Source organism: Lactuca virosa, chromosome 8 (genome assembly GCF_052849685.1).
Source record: "Lactuca virosa cultivar CGN04683 chromosome 8, Lactuca_virosa_CGN04683_v6, whole genome shotgun sequence".
NCBI lineage: Eukaryota > Viridiplantae > Streptophyta > Magnoliopsida > Asterales > Asteraceae > Lactuca > Lactuca virosa.
Genome location: NC_136433.1, coordinates 236,678,375 through 236,696,210, shown reverse-complemented (window position 1 = coordinate 236,696,210; position 17,836 = coordinate 236,678,375). Strand labels below are relative to the sequence as shown.

The following is a 17,836-nucleotide window of genomic DNA, read 5'->3' as shown; positions in this document are numbered from 1 at the left end:
GGTCCACTGGACGTTGATTCTATAATCACAAGAAAAAACATAATCAAAACTACTACTAACATCACTTGCAAAAATGTTTAGGCTATATTTGGTTGACTATCAGAAAAGCTAGCAGATAACTGAAAAACATTTTGTACTTGAAAGGCTAGCGTTTCTAATTAATAAAAAAATTGATGTTTTATTAGTCAAAAAGATACAAAAAAAACTTTAAGAACCTTTTAAAACTAAACCAAAAACTTTATCGTGCTTTTCATGTCAATAACCTTTTTTAAAAAGATAGCTTATAAGTTAACTTTGATATACCAAATATATCCTTAATTAAAATTAAAGTCTTTTAAAAGAAAACATCACTTACCAAACAATTAGGAAAACCCTTAATATTTTCAAGATTCCCGATTATCTATGAGGTGTAAGTTCTAACTTGCTTTCCTTACAAATAATAGTTTTGATTCTTTCCTAAGATGAAACAATATATTACTTCTTCATTAATCGAGTTGCTAAATGTTTTGCAACTTTATATTTGCGACCCATTCTATTTTGATTATAACATACACATATGTGCTACTTACTCAGGCCCTTAGGTATAACAAACACGAGAGGGCTCCGTGGCCAAGTGGCAAGGCCACCATGACTGTGCACACCGCCACCCTTCTCCTGTTGTGCAATGATCGTGATGGATCGTTGTATGTGGCACAACGGACCACGTTGTTTGTGTGGAAGGAGAAGATGATGAAGATTTCAGGAGATTGTGGTGAGGTAGAGGGAGATGGCGAGACGAGTAACTGAATATAACTCATGATCTTACGTTTGTAACCGGTGAGATAAAATCTAAACGATTGAATTAAGAATTTTCAAACATCGGGATCACAGTTTAACATGTTTAAAATATTAATAGTGCCTAAATGTCTTAAGACGAGTTCGATGTGAGACGCCCGAATAATGGTCAATATTTTACCTATTTTATATCAATAGTGAAGTTTTAAGACAATTTATGAGTTACTAAAAGAATATATATTTTTAGTTGAAGAAACTAGTAACTAGTTGAAACTTTATGAACTAAATAATATGTAAAAAAGGTTCAATACTTCATTTTCCAAAAAGTAAAAACATATATTTTGTTTCTTTCTTTCCTTTTGGGAAAACAAGAAAGTGAAAAATTTAAAGCCAAAATAGATCCTCAAGCTACGAACCTCAAGAGTAAAAACGCAGGAGGAGCAGAAAGCCAGAAACAAGGAAGAAGAGGAGGAGATCCGCAACCACCGATTCCAAATGCGATTCCACTCTTCGTTTCCCCTCTCATATTTTTAGACCTGCTTGTTAATAGCAATACTCAATACTAATCGAACGTGTTCTGTTTCATCTAATCATATTATAAGAAACCCTAATACTGGAACAAAGCTCTCCAATTCCTCCTTGTTATTGTTCAATCCCAGCTTTTTCTATACATGTATTTATAATAGTCAGGCACATGAAGCTGTTCAATGCAGCGTATCCATGATGCTGGTAAGTTATTCCCTTGTTCGCTCCTCCAACTTGATCCTCTCATGGAACCTTGGTTTATGTCATGACTTTTATTGTTTATGCTTTGACATAGACTACAAATTCTCATTCGAAGACCTCAATTACTACTGAAATACTTATATTACGTCATTCAAGCTTCATCCGTTTCGAATTGGACCTGGATTGGAATTGGACATGGAAAACGAGGTGATCGAATTCGACATAGGACTAGGAGGCGGTGGAGATGATTCAGTAGCAATTATCGACGATGAAGAGATGACTGATGATTCTCCCACCGCCGCCATGGTCGGAACCAGCAGTGGGAGTCTCTTCTTCGATACTTCAACTTACGTTCCTCAACGCGACCTGGATCTCGAGCCTTTTGAGGGGATGGAATTCGAATCTGAAGAAGCTGCCAAGGGTTTCTATAACTCATATGCTCGTCGTGTAGGGTTCAGCACCCGTGTTAGCTCCTCCCGTAGGTCCAGGAAAGATGGAGCCATCATACAGAGATCCTTTGTTTGTGCAAAAGAAGGATTTCGCAACCTAAATGAGAAACGAACCAAAGATAGAGAAATCAAACGACCTAGAACTGTCACCAGAGTAGGTTGCAAAGCATCAATGTCTGTGAAGATTCAGGATTCAGGGAAATGGATTGTGTCAACGTTTGTCAAAGAGCATAACCATGAATTAGTTCCACCAGACCAAGTCCACTGCCTGAGATCTCATCGCCAAATCTCTGGTCCTGCTAAAACTCTGATTGATACTCTTCAGGCTGCTGGAATGGGTCCCCGGAGAATCATGTCAGCCTTGATCAAAGAGTATGGTGGCATCAGTAAAGTCGGATTCACAGAGGTAGATTGTAGAAACTACATGAGGAACAACAGGCAAAGAAGTTTAGAAGGAGACATACAACTTCTCCTTGATTATCTCAAGCAAATGCAAGCAGAAAATCCATCATTCTTCTATGCTGTCCAGGGGGGTGAAGAACAGTCAACAGGTAATCTCTTCTGGGCTGACACAAAAGCAAGATCCAACTACACTCACTTTGGGGATACAGTCACATTTGACACCACCTACAGATCAAACAGGTATCGTTTACCCTTTGCACCTTTCACTGGAATCAATCATCATGGTCAACCCGTGTTATTCGGTTGTGCTTTTCTCATAAACGAATCCGAATCCTCATTCGTTTGGCTTTTCAAAACATGGGTTTCAGCCATGTCCTCCCGCCTCCCAATATCAATCACCACAGATCATGATACAGTCATTCGATCAGCCATCATGCAAGTTTTTCCTGACACTCGTCACCGTTTCTGCAAATGGCACATCTTCAAGAAATGCCAGGAAAAGTTATCTCACGTGTTCCTCAAATACCCAAATTTCGAAGCGGATTTCCATAAATCCGTGAATTTAACCGATTCAGTTGATGAGTTTGAAGCTTGTTGGTTGTCACTTGTTGATAAATATGATCTTAGTGATCACGATTGGCTTCAAGCAATCTACACCTCACGTAAACAATGGGTTCCTGTCTATTTACGTGACACTTTCTTTGCAGAAATGTCTATAACCCAAAGAAGTGATAGCATGAATTCTTATTTTGATGGGTATATAAACGCATCAACAACTCTAAATCAATTCATAAAGTTATATGAAAAAGCATTGGAAAGCCGAAATGAGAAGGAAGTGAAAGCGGATTATGACACAATGAACTCCCTCCCTCTTTTAAGAACTCCATCTCCCATGGAAAAACACGCATCCGAACTCTACACAAGAAAAATCTTCATGAGATTTCAAGAGGAATTAATCGGGACACTTACTTTAATGGCATCCAAAGTAGAAGACAACGGTGAGGTGACAACATATCAAGTTTCAAAATATGGTGAAGACAACAAATCTTACAGTGTCAACTTCAATGTTCTTGAAATGAGAGCTACTTGTAGTTGCTGTATGTTTGAATTTTCGGGTCTTTTATGCAGACATGTTTTGGCTGTTTTTAGAGTGACAAATGTTCTTACACTTCCTTCATGTTATATTTTGAAAAGATGGACAATAAATGCAAAGAGTAGTGTGATACTTGAAGAAAGAGGTAATGATGCGTTTTCTGGTTATTTGGAGTCACATACTGTGAGGTATAATACCCTTCGGCATGAAGCTTTTAAATTTGTGGAAGAAGGGGCTGAATCTGTTGATACTTATAATGTGGCCATGGTTGCTTTGGAAGAGGCTGCAAGGAAAGTTGCCATGTCAGCAAAAAATGAAGGAACAGGTTTTATGGTTAATGGGCGTAGCAGGGAAGATTCTAGAAGCAATGGGACACTGACAAAAATGGATATTGGTAATCATTGTGGACATTTGGATCAGAATTTATCAGAGGTTAGTTTCTTTATAGCCTTTTGTATTACAAATCTTATGATACTGCAAACAAGTTTACTTCTTTACTCTTCTTTTTGTTTTAACTCAGCACACCAATCTGGTGGAAAAATCTTTATTTTGCATTAATTTCTGCTGGATATTAAAGTGGACATGTGTGAAAATGGGTCAATGTGGGTTTTTGTTTGTCGATAAAGGGTCAAATGGATAGATTTTTGAAAAATGGGTTAAAAAGACAGATGGTGTAGAATCTTTCTAGGTCTTTTTTTTTACAATGAGGATGAGAAGGGCATTCATGTCTTTTTGCATACATAGACGAAAGATGGTGGAACAAAAAGTAGAAAAAAGCCATGGCCTGGTCTCTAGTTTGTGCAAAAGACATGAATGGCCTTTGTCCTCGTAGAGTGGAAAGGGTGTAAAAATTGATGGTATTGGGATAATTAAGATTAGTAAGTTATGATTGTTTGTTGTGTAGGATGAGATGGATAGGAAGATTGAAGAACTTAAGCAAGAGGTGGATTCAGGTAGGAGAAAGTGTGAAGTTTATAGGAGCAACTTGGTTTCAGTTTTGAGAGACATTGAAGACCATAAACAACAGCTATCACTTAAGGTCCAGATCATAAAGTATAGTATGAAAGATTGCTTGTAAGTAAACAAAACAAAGTAAAGTTTCTTCTTTTTCTCTTATTATAGCGCTATAGCTGTAGCTGTTTTCTTGGCTGAAAGAGTATTCTTTGATGATGCCCATGCCCATGCCCAACATATATGTATAGTTTCCTTATCATTATTATTATTCCATCCATTTTCAGCCTTCCCATCTCAATTCTTTTTCTTTTGTTTTCTTATGCAATATGTGACAGTTGAGATAATAAACATAGAAGAAAATGAGATGGGAAGTGATTTGCATGTCCATCTCTTGGGATATCAAACAATGTTTCACAATACCTTTCAAACTCCTTTGTGATTCCTATGACAAATTAAGGCTATTCATACATGCATTTAACTCGTATGGAATTTATACATTCATTTAACTTTTTAAATCAAAACATATGTCATCATCTTCATGTTACAATTTGGATTTTATCAATCAAATGATACTACTCCCACTAAGATAGAAATCTTGTTCCTATGATATGCATATGTACATAGTGTATTTTTACAATGTTTTCGGATTCAGGGGCCCGAAATACCATATATTTAACTATTTTATTTATAAAAATAAATATATGTTTTGTGTTTGAATAATTAGTGTAATATATAAAGTAAATAAAATAAACAAGTTAAAAATACCGTAAATAAAGGTTATAAAAATAAATATATGTTTTGTGTTTGAACAATTAACTGATGGGTTCCCACTGGAACAATAGTCACTCGGTACTCCACTTGCCATCTCACAACTCGAGTCTCAACATGACCACAAAAATTAGGACATCATACTCGGGTACATCGGTACATTCATCATTTATTGTCCTCACATGTATTTATTCATTGAAAACCGTTTCAAGATTTTATCTATCTACATACTTTAACCAAGTCCAATTACTCATTTTGACCTATTTCTATGTATCTTAATCTTAATGCAATATTCTCCTACATATTTCATAGAGAAACATCTTCCTAGACAATACTTGACTTTCTGCAAGGCTGTGATGTTTTTTTTCGATGAGTAAATATGTTGTCCACATACAATATAAGGGAATACAATTCTCCCACTAAACTTCTTGTATCCAAATGGCTTATCCATTTTTGTGAAACCCAAACTCTTTTTTCTTCTCACCAAATAGAAGATTCCAACTCTAAGAAGCTTGCTTAAACCTGTTTTTAAAGCTTATATATTTTGTTAGGATTCTTTGGATTGAAAAAAAAAAAAACAATCAAGTTGTGTTATGTACATATCCTCTAATTAGTTCCCTAAGTAAGACTGTTTTGACATCCATTTGTCATATTCATAGCCATATAAAGCAGATATGTCAAATAAAAATATAAATATAGCAACAAGTGAAAAAGTTTCTTCATGGTCAATACCACTGCGCCTTTATAAATCCCTCGGTTACAAGCCGTCCCTTTCCATTCATCTTAGTTTTCTTATTGAAAACTCATTTGCATCCAATAATGTTATTTTATCAGTTAAGTCCCATACTTCCATGATTTTTTTATTGGCACGCATGAGATAAGCAAGTCTTATGGTTTTTCATTATCCACATGTATGCTCATTTTGTATCGGTTTTTAGTTTAAAGTTTTTAGTAGGAGGTTGTGTCATGTCATCAAACAAGAACATACATGTTTATCGCACAAGAGTTTATTTGAAGCTATTAATTGGAATCACAATAAATCAAACAGTTGCTCGTGCTACCCAACTATCATATCAAGCAAAATATAAACCCTAAACCCTAAACCCCAATCCAATTTTTTCTTTTCACTTTCTTCAGTAATCTAGTTTCACGTCCCTTGATCGAAAGAAGATATTCTTATGGCAAAGAAAGAAAGGCAATTGATCAAAAACAAGATTTCCTTCTGAATTTCTTTATTGCAACAAATATTTCAACTAATATGTGGCTTGATTTGATGTACATGGGTTTCACTTTTGGTGGAGGTTAAAAAGATCAATGCAAACATGCTTTTGGCCAAAAACTGATGAAAGCAACTCATTCTTTTAAGCTTAGCCTTGCATTCTGCACTTTAACTGAGAGCTTCAGCTTCTGTTCCTCCATATCTTTCAAAACAGCCAATAGATTCGCACGATATACTTCACATTTTTTATTTGTATCCTCCAGCTCAGCACTCAATTCCCGAATTTTCTTTTCCTTCTCACCCTAAAAACACCAAAACACACTTAATGGATACATGAGTTAATCTGTTAAGCTACATGATTCTTTTTTACTCAATACAAAATAAAAATTGTAACTACAAGAAACAAGTTACTTACTCTAGATCGATACGCAATTTCTTGACTTCCATTACCAAGATCCATCTCTCCATTTAACACCACACCATTGTTCATCATCACACTTTGTCTCTTTGAAGCAGAAACTTTCTTTGAAGCTACTTGTAAAGCTTCCAATGCCACATTATAAACAGATATAGACTTAGCTCCTTCTTCAACATATTTTATAGCTTCATGCCTTAAACTATTATATCTTGCATTCAAAGAATTACCACAAGAATCATTTGGTGATTCTTGACCATATACTACAATTTCACCACCTCTCTTAGCATCCCTTGTCCACCTCTTCAAAATATACTGAGAAGGAAGTGTAAGAACATTTTTCGCTCTAAAAACCGATAAAACATGTCGACAAATAATCCCTAAAAACTCAAACATATGGCAACTGCAATTAGCTTTCATTTCAAATGAATTAAACCTCACAATATACCCTTTCTGATGTTTCTGTTCTTCCCCAAACTTTGCCACTTGAAATGTTGTGAAAGCTCCATTATCTTCAAGCTTAGTTGCAGGGTTTGCAAGGGTCTCGACTAGTTCCTCTTGAAATTTCAAAAATGCCCTTCTGGTGTAAAGATTGGCAGCTTGTTTTTCCATGGGAGATGGGGTTTTAAGAAGTGGCATTGTGTTTGTTGTTTCAAAATCTGCCTTCAATTCCATCTCATTCCAATATGATATTGCAGCTTCGTATTGTTTGATTACAGATTGGATTGAAGTTGTGGCATCCATGTAACCATCGAAGAACAAATTTAGGGTTTGTTCGGGGATTTTTGTGTATAATTCTCCAAAAAATGTGTCTTGGAGGTAAACAGGAACCCATTGATGACGTGCATTGTAGATTGATTGAAGCCATTCGTTGTTTATCAGGGAGTATTTTTTAAGAAGAGATTGCCAACAAGATTCAAACTCTTCTACTTTCTCTGTTTCATGAATGCAATTCCCAAAATCTTTATCAAATGAAGGTCGTGTTTGATAAATATGAGAGAGTTTCTGTTGGGTTTCTCTAAATATGCTCCATTTACAGAATCGATGATGGGTTTGGGGCAAAACCTGTGAAACAGCCATCTGAATGTGATGATTGGGTTCGGTTGTGATGGAGACAGGGTGGTTTTCTGACATTGCATGGAGCCAATTTTGGAGTAGCCAAATGTAAGAAGAATCGGATTCATAATGAAGCAATCCACAGCCGAATAGAACTGGTTGACCATGGTGATTGAGCCCAGTTATGGAGATCAATGGAACCCTAAACTGATGGGCTACGTATGACGTGTTTAATCTAACAGTATCACCAAAATAACTGTAATTCATCCTGAACGATGAATCAACCCAAAAGATATTCCGATTAGATTGCTCACCATCGCATTGAATTGCATAGAAGAAACTTGGATTCTCTGTTTGCATTCGCTTCAGATAATCAATAACATGCTGATCACCATCACTCCCAAGACCCCTCCGTATACTCATCTGTCGATCGCCGGAATCCGGATGCAGGATGAAGCCTGGAATAGAGAAAAACCTTTTTAAGAATTTATTAATTCGACAAAAACCCTTTTCTCTTTTTGTTCTCGATCTAATTCCATCTCTCTCTCATATGCAATCTGATTCACTCGGTCCAGAGAAAAACAAAGGAAACAAACACGATACACGAAAAGCATCGTCTCTGGTATCTTCTCCTTTGCTTCTCTCCTGAAAATACAAAGAAGCAGCTATCGACTTCAACACAACGATAAATGTTTCACAGTAGGGTTTCGGATGAACATATTGTGGAAAATTGAAACCAAAAGGCAACATTGAACACCTTTTACAGAAGTATCATATCAAATAATGACGTATACGATTTGAGGAATCGAGAAAGAAGTGTAATCACCTCCCGGATGAGTAGAACGGACGTCCGGTGACTCGAGCAGGAAATTCGTCGGCGACACCTGTCAGTAGGGATTGGGATTTGGGAGTGACAAATCTCTTGCCCTATTATGGTTAAGTTAACATAAAGTCATAAACCCCAAGCTACCGGCTTTTTGCAAATTTGAGTAACAATTTTTATGAGGATGATCAAGAAATGACCAAAATAGAATATCTCTTTTATCTTTGTCATAAAATAGTCATTTTATCCTAAACCCTAAAATGATATTTTTCCAAAATTCGTTTGCTTTGTTAAATAATTATACATATTTTTTTTTTGTAGTGATGACTGATGATAATCCATAAATTAATTTCGAAAATTCTAAGTATTATTCATTATATGAAAAAAGTTATTATGTAGTGATAATGACAAAAATTACCATATTATTATGAAAAATTAATATAAATTGTTATTTGTTATTAAAAAGACCATCAATTTCAATCAGGCATCTTCAGATTTTGGATGATATATATTGATTTTTCTCTCATTTACACCTAAAAACTTGTAATTTGTTTTTTCTTTACCCCTTTAGATATGAAATGTTTGTTATTATCGGATTTTTAATTAAATGACATTTTTATGCAGTTATATTGTATTCTGCTTCACTTTTGGTATGATTCTTTAATATTTTTTGTTAGATTTAGTAAATAACGAATTACTTTCTTGAAATTTCGGATTTAAGACATCCTTTTGAAATTTTCAAAATCGTTATTGGATTTCGGGCATGTTCTTAAAAATTCGATATGCATTTTCACTTTGTCATCAATAGGTCGATATGCATTTTTACTTTGTCATCGTTTGTTTGAAATCCGACATATGAGCTCCAAATGGCTTTTTATTTTTATTTATTTTATTAAAATTGTATATTTATTTGACATAAAGCTAGTCCAATACTAAATTTGTTTAATCGAAAATGCAAAATTTGAGACATAGTTGTTATTTGGCTAAATATGAAAATATTGGATCATTCTCTTAAATCTTCGGTAACCACATAGTTATTATTTGGCCAAGTTCTTTTGTAAATGAATCCACAACAGCAAAACTTATTTTCTAAGCTATTTCATGACACCTAATCTCAAATTAATCAATCTAAAAGCTTAAGAAATCTTCACAGAGTTTTTTCACATTAACTTATTTATGGAACCATAATTTTGATTTGATATAGTTTTATTGTTTATATAAGTTGGCTATGTAAGAGTTGTTTGAAGAACGCCTCCACCAAAATGATTGAAAAGGCTTTAGGAGAGAGCTTGTAAATTTATAATTCTTTAAGAAAAAGTTCTATTTGAAAAAGCTTCCACAATATATGATAAGCTTTTTCTTTTTCACAGCTCTGATGGTTGTCTTGGATAAGCTTTTTCTTTAATTGTGAAAGTTCAAATCCACAAACTATTTAATCCCATACGATCATAGTGAACTCTAAAAATTTATTAAAGACTTTTTAATAGGGAATTGGACAAGACTTACATATAATTTAAAAGTACTTATAGACTAGACTAAAATGCAAATTTGGTTCCTGTGGTTATCAAAAAAAAAATTGAAAAAAAAATTGGATAAAGTCCAAAAAGATTTCAAATTGCACCATTAGTCCAAAATCAAATCTTTTTTTTTGGATAAGGTCCCTTTTAAACATTGAAAAAGACTGTTTTACCCTTTTTGTTTCTTTTTTGCTTTTGTTTCTATTTATTTAAATAATTAAAAATGTTTTAATTAAGTAGAAATAAAAATTGACCACCCACCTCCCTCTCTCTCTCTCTCCTATACGATGCCATGAGCAAACTCCAAACCATGAAGAAAAGAAAAAGAAAAAAGAACAGATTCTAACTCCAAAAATAATTACTAAATCAATATTGAACTAAAAAATCCAAACCAAATAGTGATCTAATCCTAATCGAAGCTGGAAAAAATCAAAATCTTCGAGGAAAAAATCGAAGATGAATTCTGGATATTGACAAAGATGGAGGTTGAGGATGAACATCAACATAAAATGAAGCTGGAATAAATCTGGGTCGCTTTCGTATTCTCTGACCACCGACACCGAATCCGTTTTTTGTGTTCATCTTCTTCAACATACACACACAATGATAAACACAGACACTTGCAAATCGAAATTGTGAAATAGTGCTTTGAACTAAACTCAAAAACCCAACCTTGAACCTGTGAAGTTGTTACACCCTTTAATCCAACCAGCTAATAAAAGTTCAAATAAATAATAGAAAACTTAAAAGAATTAATCCCAACTTTGAACTAAATCTAATCTTTGATTGTATGTTTATCAAAGCTTTCAAGACCCCAAAACCCAGAAAACGCAAAACCTAGAAAAATCAAAATCGAAGTTGTGAAGCACCTCCAAATCATTGATATAGGTGAGAAAGAAAACAAAGAGTCTTTCGATTCAGGTGCGTACTGGCCAGAGGCCAAGTCAAAATCATTTCAAAAAATCGTTCATTTAAGAAGTGTTTTGATTCTTAAATCAATGGGCTTCTTTGGATCAATTTTGAAATTAAAGGGTTTCCCTGAGTTGATGAACCTGATGAAGAACCTTGGTGCAGGAAAACCCCATCTTGATTTGGGAGAAAAATGTGTTGTTGACAGAGTCAAAGTATGTGATGGTTGTGTTTTGATCATCGAGCACCAGTGGGTGACTTCTCTTTCTCTTCTCTTTCTCTGGAATCTGTTTACGGGATGTATTTAAAGCATTTTTTTTCTTGGGTTAAATGGGTTTCAAGATTTGGATTTGTAAACCTACTTAAAAAAGAAGAAGAAGAAGAAGAAGTGGGGTTTCTATGGTTTTGATTCTGGTTTTTGTTCACAAGGGGTCGTTTGGAGAAGACGAGTTGTATGTGTGCGAGTATGAGAGAGAGAGAGAGAAGAGAGGGGGGGGGGGGGGTTCAGATTTTATTTCTAATTAATTAAAACATTTTTTAGTATTTAAATACAAAGAAACAAAAGCAAAAAAGAAATAAAAAAGGTAAAAAAGTCTTTTTATATTTAATAGGGACCTTATCCAAAAAAAAAAGATTTGATTTTGAACTGATGGTACAAGTTGAAATCTTTTTGGATTTTAGGGACCAAATTTGCAGTTTAGTCTAGACAATAATATTCAATTATTGGGGAAAATCAATATACTTCTAATGTCGAATCAAAATCAACTAGGACAAAATAAAAGCATTGGAAACTCTCTGTAAATTAATAAACAGTTACAAATATATATTAATGAAATAAATGTATTCATTTTTTTGTCTATTCGGTTCTAACTAATAACAATCAAACCAATACAAAAATCGAAACATATAAACCATATAGCCCAATTCAAATTATCCAATTGAATAATTTGGTTTTATCCGAATAATGATGAACCTAGGAGATTATGACACGTATTCCCACTAAACATGTCAACTTAATTACACACGCATAGCAAATATTCAAGTTCATAATTCATATATAAAACGTGTGAATTCACATTTATCAAAATTTCATAATAAATATTGGAACACATCACCATCATGTCTCTGCTTAATTATCTAAAACAACTTGAGAGTATTCTTATTCCTTTACCACATTTGAAACAATAACAAATGCTATACATACACATACACCAAGAATGGGCATACCTTATCCCTTGATCTCTTAACTTTTCTAATCTAATCTTTGTATATTTTTCGATTTCTAGTTTTTTAAGCATATCTTTGAATTGTCCTCACAACCCAACTTTTTCTTTATACAATTTCTTTTGGATAAACACGACAACTTGAATGTTGTAAAAAACTACACCCAACCAATTTCTCTATTAACATCTTTCATTTTCCCCTTCAAGTTTCCTCACATTGGCATGCCCCTAAAAGTTACATTTGTACACCAAAAAAAATTCATTATTGCAAAAAACCAATAGAAGAATACATAAAATACCAAACACAATTGTAGAGTCAGCTTTATAGGGCTATTTTCGATGATAAATTTTTTTTTTGTTCCATTAACATAGTATAACCTGTCATGTCCTTTAATGTCCTTGTACCACATTTTTATTGCAACATTTGTCCCATTATCATGAGTATCAGTACTCTACTAGTAAACTATAAAGTATTGTACTATAGTACAGTACTATACTAGTACAATACTTCACGGCTAGTATTACAGTACTAGTAATACAGTAGTGTACTACTAGTACTTCTAGCATTACAGTATTGTACTATATTAATAGTACAATACTGTAATACTAGTACACCACATACCTCTGTCTGAATCAAGTTGTGGGGTTGTTGAGTGTGGAAAACCAGACAAGGTGTTCTCTTGTTTCCAAAGCCCTACACCATGTAGAATGACAATTTATATGAATCTTTTACTTTTTTTTTTTTGACAATAATCACATGAGATGAAAATTTTTGGGAAACCTGCAAGCTAAACTGATAGATTCTCTATCTAAGATTCCAACTGGGAAGGCTTTCTGTTCTTCTGAAATAACTGGCAAGTGAGTTACACCATGCATATTCATAATCACTTCAGCTGAGTATAGACTCATCTCAGGTGTTACAGTATATGGGAATGTACACATGTCATTCTTCAGTGAACATAGTTCAGACACTATCAATTCCTGAGGTATTTTGTTAGTTTGTTGTGATAATTTACAAAAGTCTTGTATGTCTCCAAGAGTGAGTAAACCTATCAAGAGATTTTCATCATCAACTATGAGAACACAAGATTGGTTATTTGCAAGCATCAAAGCTACTACTTCCATTAACATGGTGCTCATTACCACACTCACATACTCTCTTCTCATGGCTTCTGATACAAGAAGCTCTTTTGTCTCAAACTTATTATTGTTTTCATTCTCTTTCTTTTTTGAGAAATCATCATCCTTTTTCTTTAAAGACCTTGATGTTATCCATGAAGACAATCCTACAGCTCCCAAAAGTGGCAACACTATTCGATAATCATGTGTAAGCTCAAATAAAAGCAAAACTGAAGTCAGAGGCACTTGACACACCCCTGCAAGTGTAGCAGCCATCCCAACCTACAAAATTTTCCCTATTATTATTCTCATTATTATTATTATTATCTTTTTGTGTAGTAATAAAACTATCAAAGTAATGAATATTACAAGGCCATATGCTTGTGGTGATGCAACCTCCATGCCTGATATATGAAAGATTGAGTTAAACTGAGGAATGAAAGAACCGAATATTTTCCCATATGCCATTCCAGTAGCTGCACCAATGAAAAGTGATGGAGCATAATAGCCTCCTACTAATCCACATGCTCTACAAAATGATGTTGCTATTATTTTAACTGCTATTAGTTGCAATAAAAGATCAACTGATAGACCTTTCACAAAGGGTCGTGTCTCTAAAAGGGTATCAACATTTTCAAAACCCCAATATAGAATTTCTGGATACAACAAGGCTATGAGCCCAACTGTAAAGCCACCAATAATTGGGAATACTGGTTTTGGTATGAAGAAGGTGTTTTGAATCTTGTTTGTTGTCATCATCATCCATGATGTGCATGAAGAAAAGCTTAAAGAAACAAGCCCACAAAAGATACCTAATAGAAGGTATAATGGAAGTTCTGAAACAAAAAGGTTGAAGAAGATGTTAGAATAGGGATTACCTAGAAGGGTAAAATTGTAATTTTGAACAAATACCGGTTGCTGAACGGAAATCATAATCTGGAACAGTGAAGGCAGGTTCAGATCCAAGGCCGATTTCTGATACTACAGAGGCTATCACAGCACTGAGAATAACTGTTGATGTTGTATTTGTTAGTGATAATGATGACTCAGCAGGTGATGGCCATAACACTGATTCAACAGCAAAAAAGCATCCAGCAACAGCAGCATTGAACCCTGAAATCAAATACCACAAATCAACAAGAAAACATGTTCTTGTGTAAGTAATTAATAGAGAACATGAACATGATCGATATTGGCAATTACATCTCACAGAAGAAAAGAAAGTAGAATTAACCAGATGAAATTCCAGCAGCTGATCCTGCAGCTTTAAGAGAAAGTTTTCTTTGAGCATTTTTATCAAACAATGAACCGATTCCTTTAGCAACTGATGCGCCAATCTCGACACTTGGACCTTCAGGGCCAAGAGAATTCCCAGTTCCAAGTGTTACAGCAGCTGCTACCCCTTTCAGTATCGGTTTCATAACAGCTTTTAACCTATCTGCTGAATCTCCTTCATCTAAAAAAGAGCTTTGAAAAATGTTCAATAAGCTAACGATTAATCCTCCACAAGTGGGTATCAAGATAACTCGCATCCACATTTTCTCATGTGGCAACTCTCTTAACCATGAAGCACCTCGAGATGGGATTCCGTCCCAGCAAATATCACGGATTTCGTGCACCTAATACAAATTACTCATTAGCAGATTGTGACATTTTGATGCAAAATTAGAAGAATTGCAAGGGGAAATCGCATACCGCATTGTTGAAGAGAACGACACAGAGGCCAGTGAGGAGACCAACAAAACAGGCGGAGATTATGCCACTGTTTTCTCCTAAAAGGGTAGCTTCTTCCGCCCCCACTCCACCCAAATCTTTCCGACCTCCAGGCTCCAATGGCAATTGATCATCCTTAGTAGCCCGAGCCAATTGTATTCTTTGAGGTTTGTCAGCTCTAACGATCCAAAAAATGGATAGAGGACGGGGGTGGAAACATAAAGCATGATGAACATTGCGCTGAAAGCTACCGGCGGCGAGGCGAAAGAGTGGGGATGAGAGTGATGATAAAGTGTGGTTGTTATAGGACGCTTGATGAAGAAGATGACCAGCATTAGCAATTGGAATTGGAAGGTTTACAGTCCGCATAATCCAAAATGCGCGAGAATAGAATGTTTGGTTTTTGGTACAACTCAAACTCTCTGCAAACTGCAAACTGCAAACGACCACCACGTCTTTCAGCCTTGAAACGGATACGATTTCTGTATCTTATTATAATCAAGTTTAATAAAACTAATATTATTTTTCAAAGTAAAAAGTCTAGTAATTGTATTTGCATATCAAGTTATTTATTTATTTATAAACACTTTTATATATATATATATATATATATATATATATATATATATATATATATATATATATATATATATATGTATTTATTATAAAATCGTTGTTTGTAATTTTGTATATATTTTTTAGTAAAATATGCATTTGTATATATTAGGTTTTAATAAAACCTTATTTCTATATATTTATGTATTTATATGCACACAAAATATTTTATTTTTTATGTACTTAATAAATACCTATTTTATAAAAGTTTTAAGGTATATATTGATATAATAACATATTCTACATAAGTGTATTTCATGCATTTTCATATAGCTATATTTTTATAAATAAGTATTTAAAATAAAAAGTATTTTTATAAATAAGTATTTCCCATACAAAAATGTTAAAAAAAGTTTTTTATATAGAAAAAAAATGTTTTTTGTAACGCCCACAAATTCAGGATACACATAATAAGTAATAATTATTAGAATTAAAATTCTTGAATAAAATAATCTATAGTCGTACGCGCTGCAGACTATATAATAGAAGTTTCATATTAAGGAAAAATCAGTCGAATCGTCCGTAAATTATGTGCATGTATAGAATTAAAATCCCAGATCACCAGTCACCAACCTAAGTCAAGTGAGTGTATTAAATATCTGATGGAAGTCATATGTGAATTATGTGCTTATTGTCTAGATTATATGTTAGGATATATAACTTACTATGTGCGAACTAGATATGGTTCTATTTTATGTTAGGATAAATAGATAATATTACATAATAATATTCAAAGCAAAATTGTTGAGAAGAAAAATGATTAATAATATGTAATACTCTTATGGAATATATATACACTAAGATAGGTTAATGTCGCCCAAGAATAGAGTTGGTATTAAAAAGTTGGTTTCAGGCACTATAATCTAGTCTTGGGATAAACTTAGACTTATGGAAGATACCTAGTTCAATTAAGTTGATATTAGGTAGCCTCATGAGGAGAATGTGTGTAACCTAGGAACGGAGAGTAAAGTTCTGTTCCATGACACTATCAGATGTCGATGTATGGTAGCTACGTACGAGATGACTAGAAATAGTGGGTCCTAATCAGTCAACTGTTAGCGTTATGTCTGGTTACCCCACAGAGTAGGTGACAATACTTGATCATTCTAGGCGATCTTGTGAATTACGTTGTTAGTGTAGGCTCATAACCTATAAATGTAGATGAAAGGTAATATCCTATTCATCGAATTACTCTGAAGGCTCGGGTGCCTTAAGACTTACACCGGCCAAGGGTGCCCCTAGCTGTGTAGTCAAACCCTTACCTTAAATGGTTTGTCGGGGAGATAATTCTACCTGATAATCTTGGACTAGGATCTATGAGGATCGGTAGGAATAAATATGTAGGAATGTAAGCTTGTACGGATATTGTATGGTAACGGTTTGTGTTGCATGTTTGATAATTATGTAATATTATCATATCAATATTGTGGGATTAAAATCCCAATGTATCTCACCATGTTTCTCCAACCTGACCCACTCAGTTTATATGCATCACAGATATCAAGACTTAAGCTAGTGGAACTTGATTAGGATGTTAAGTGATTAAGAGTGAAACATCCCAAAATACGACCCAAAAATTTTTGTTTTAATATTACTAAAATCACATCATCCAATGCCATACATACTAAGAACCATAGAGTGAGTAACTCAAAAGTCAAGTAATTGTGTCAAAACAAATACTGTATCAATCATATCGAAATATCTGAATAAAACTCCCAGGATAAAACTGAAGCTGTGGTGTGTGCCATGCCATCGTCCCGAGCTCTTCCCCTTACTTGCGGAAGTACCTGAAACCAAAAGCTGAAACTGTAAGCACAAAGCCTAGTGAGTTCCCCAAACTACTACATACCATACAATGACATGTAAGCAAATACTGGGCCCCGCCCACTGCATCGGGCCCCGCCGGGCATCGGACCGAAATCCGGAACTAGCTTGGGCCCCGCCCGGCATCGGACCGAAGTCCGGAACTAACTTGGGCCCCGCCCGGCATCGGACCGAAGTCCGGAACTAGCTTGGGCCCTGCCCGACATCGGACCGAAGTCCGGAACTAACTGAGCATAG

At 34.6% G+C, this 17,836-nt stretch overlaps 3 protein-coding genes across 5 annotated transcripts; 1 reads left to right on the top strand and 2 right to left on the bottom strand.

Annotated features, from left to right (window-relative positions):
- The first annotated feature begins 1,154 nt into the window (after nucleotides 1-1,154).
- Nucleotides 1,155-4,850, top strand: LOC145129939 (protein FAR1-RELATED SEQUENCE 5-like). Its single transcript, XM_079064781.1, has 3 exons — nucleotides 1,155-1,503; nucleotides 1,595-3,876; nucleotides 4,349-4,850. Exons 2-3 carry the CDS (start codon nucleotides 1,696-1,698, stop codon nucleotides 4,520-4,522), a joined length of 2,355 nt encoding a protein of 784 aa, XP_078920907.1. The 5' UTR covers nucleotides 1,155-1,503; nucleotides 1,595-1,695; the 3' UTR covers nucleotides 4,523-4,850.
- A 1,515-nt stretch (nucleotides 4,851-6,365) lies between these two features.
- LOC145132630 (protein FAR1-RELATED SEQUENCE 9-like) lies at nucleotides 6,366-8,844 on the bottom strand. 3 transcript variants are annotated; one of them, XM_079067494.1, is made up of 3 exons: nucleotides 8,683-8,836; nucleotides 6,801-8,501; nucleotides 6,366-6,687 (listed from the first exon to the last, which is right to left on the bottom strand). In XM_079067494.1, exons 2-3 carry the CDS (start codon nucleotides 8,277-8,279, stop codon nucleotides 6,520-6,522), a joined length of 1,647 nt encoding a protein of 548 aa, XP_078923620.1. In that variant the 5' UTR covers nucleotides 8,280-8,501; nucleotides 8,683-8,836; the 3' UTR covers nucleotides 6,366-6,519. The 3 variants fall into 3 exon arrangements, with proteins under 3 accessions (XP_078923620.1, XP_078923619.1, XP_078923621.1); XM_079067493.1 differs by having other exon boundaries at nucleotides 6,801-8,314; XM_079067495.1 differs by having other exon boundaries at nucleotides 6,579-6,706; nucleotides 6,801-8,314; nucleotides 8,683-8,844.
- Nucleotides 8,845-12,176: 3,332 nt separating this feature from the next.
- On the bottom strand, nucleotides 12,177-15,615 carry CLC-E (chloride channel E). Its single transcript, XM_079068357.1, has 7 exons — nucleotides 15,143-15,615; nucleotides 14,682-15,066; nucleotides 14,360-14,560; nucleotides 13,817-14,283; nucleotides 13,110-13,729; nucleotides 12,951-13,022; nucleotides 12,177-12,556 (listed from the first exon to the last, which is right to left on the bottom strand). Exons 1-6 carry the CDS (start codon nucleotides 15,527-15,529, stop codon nucleotides 12,962-12,964), a joined length of 2,121 nt encoding a protein of 706 aa, XP_078924483.1. The 5' UTR covers nucleotides 15,530-15,615; the 3' UTR covers nucleotides 12,177-12,556; nucleotides 12,951-12,961.
- Between the last annotated feature and the right edge of the window lie 2,221 nt (nucleotides 15,616-17,836).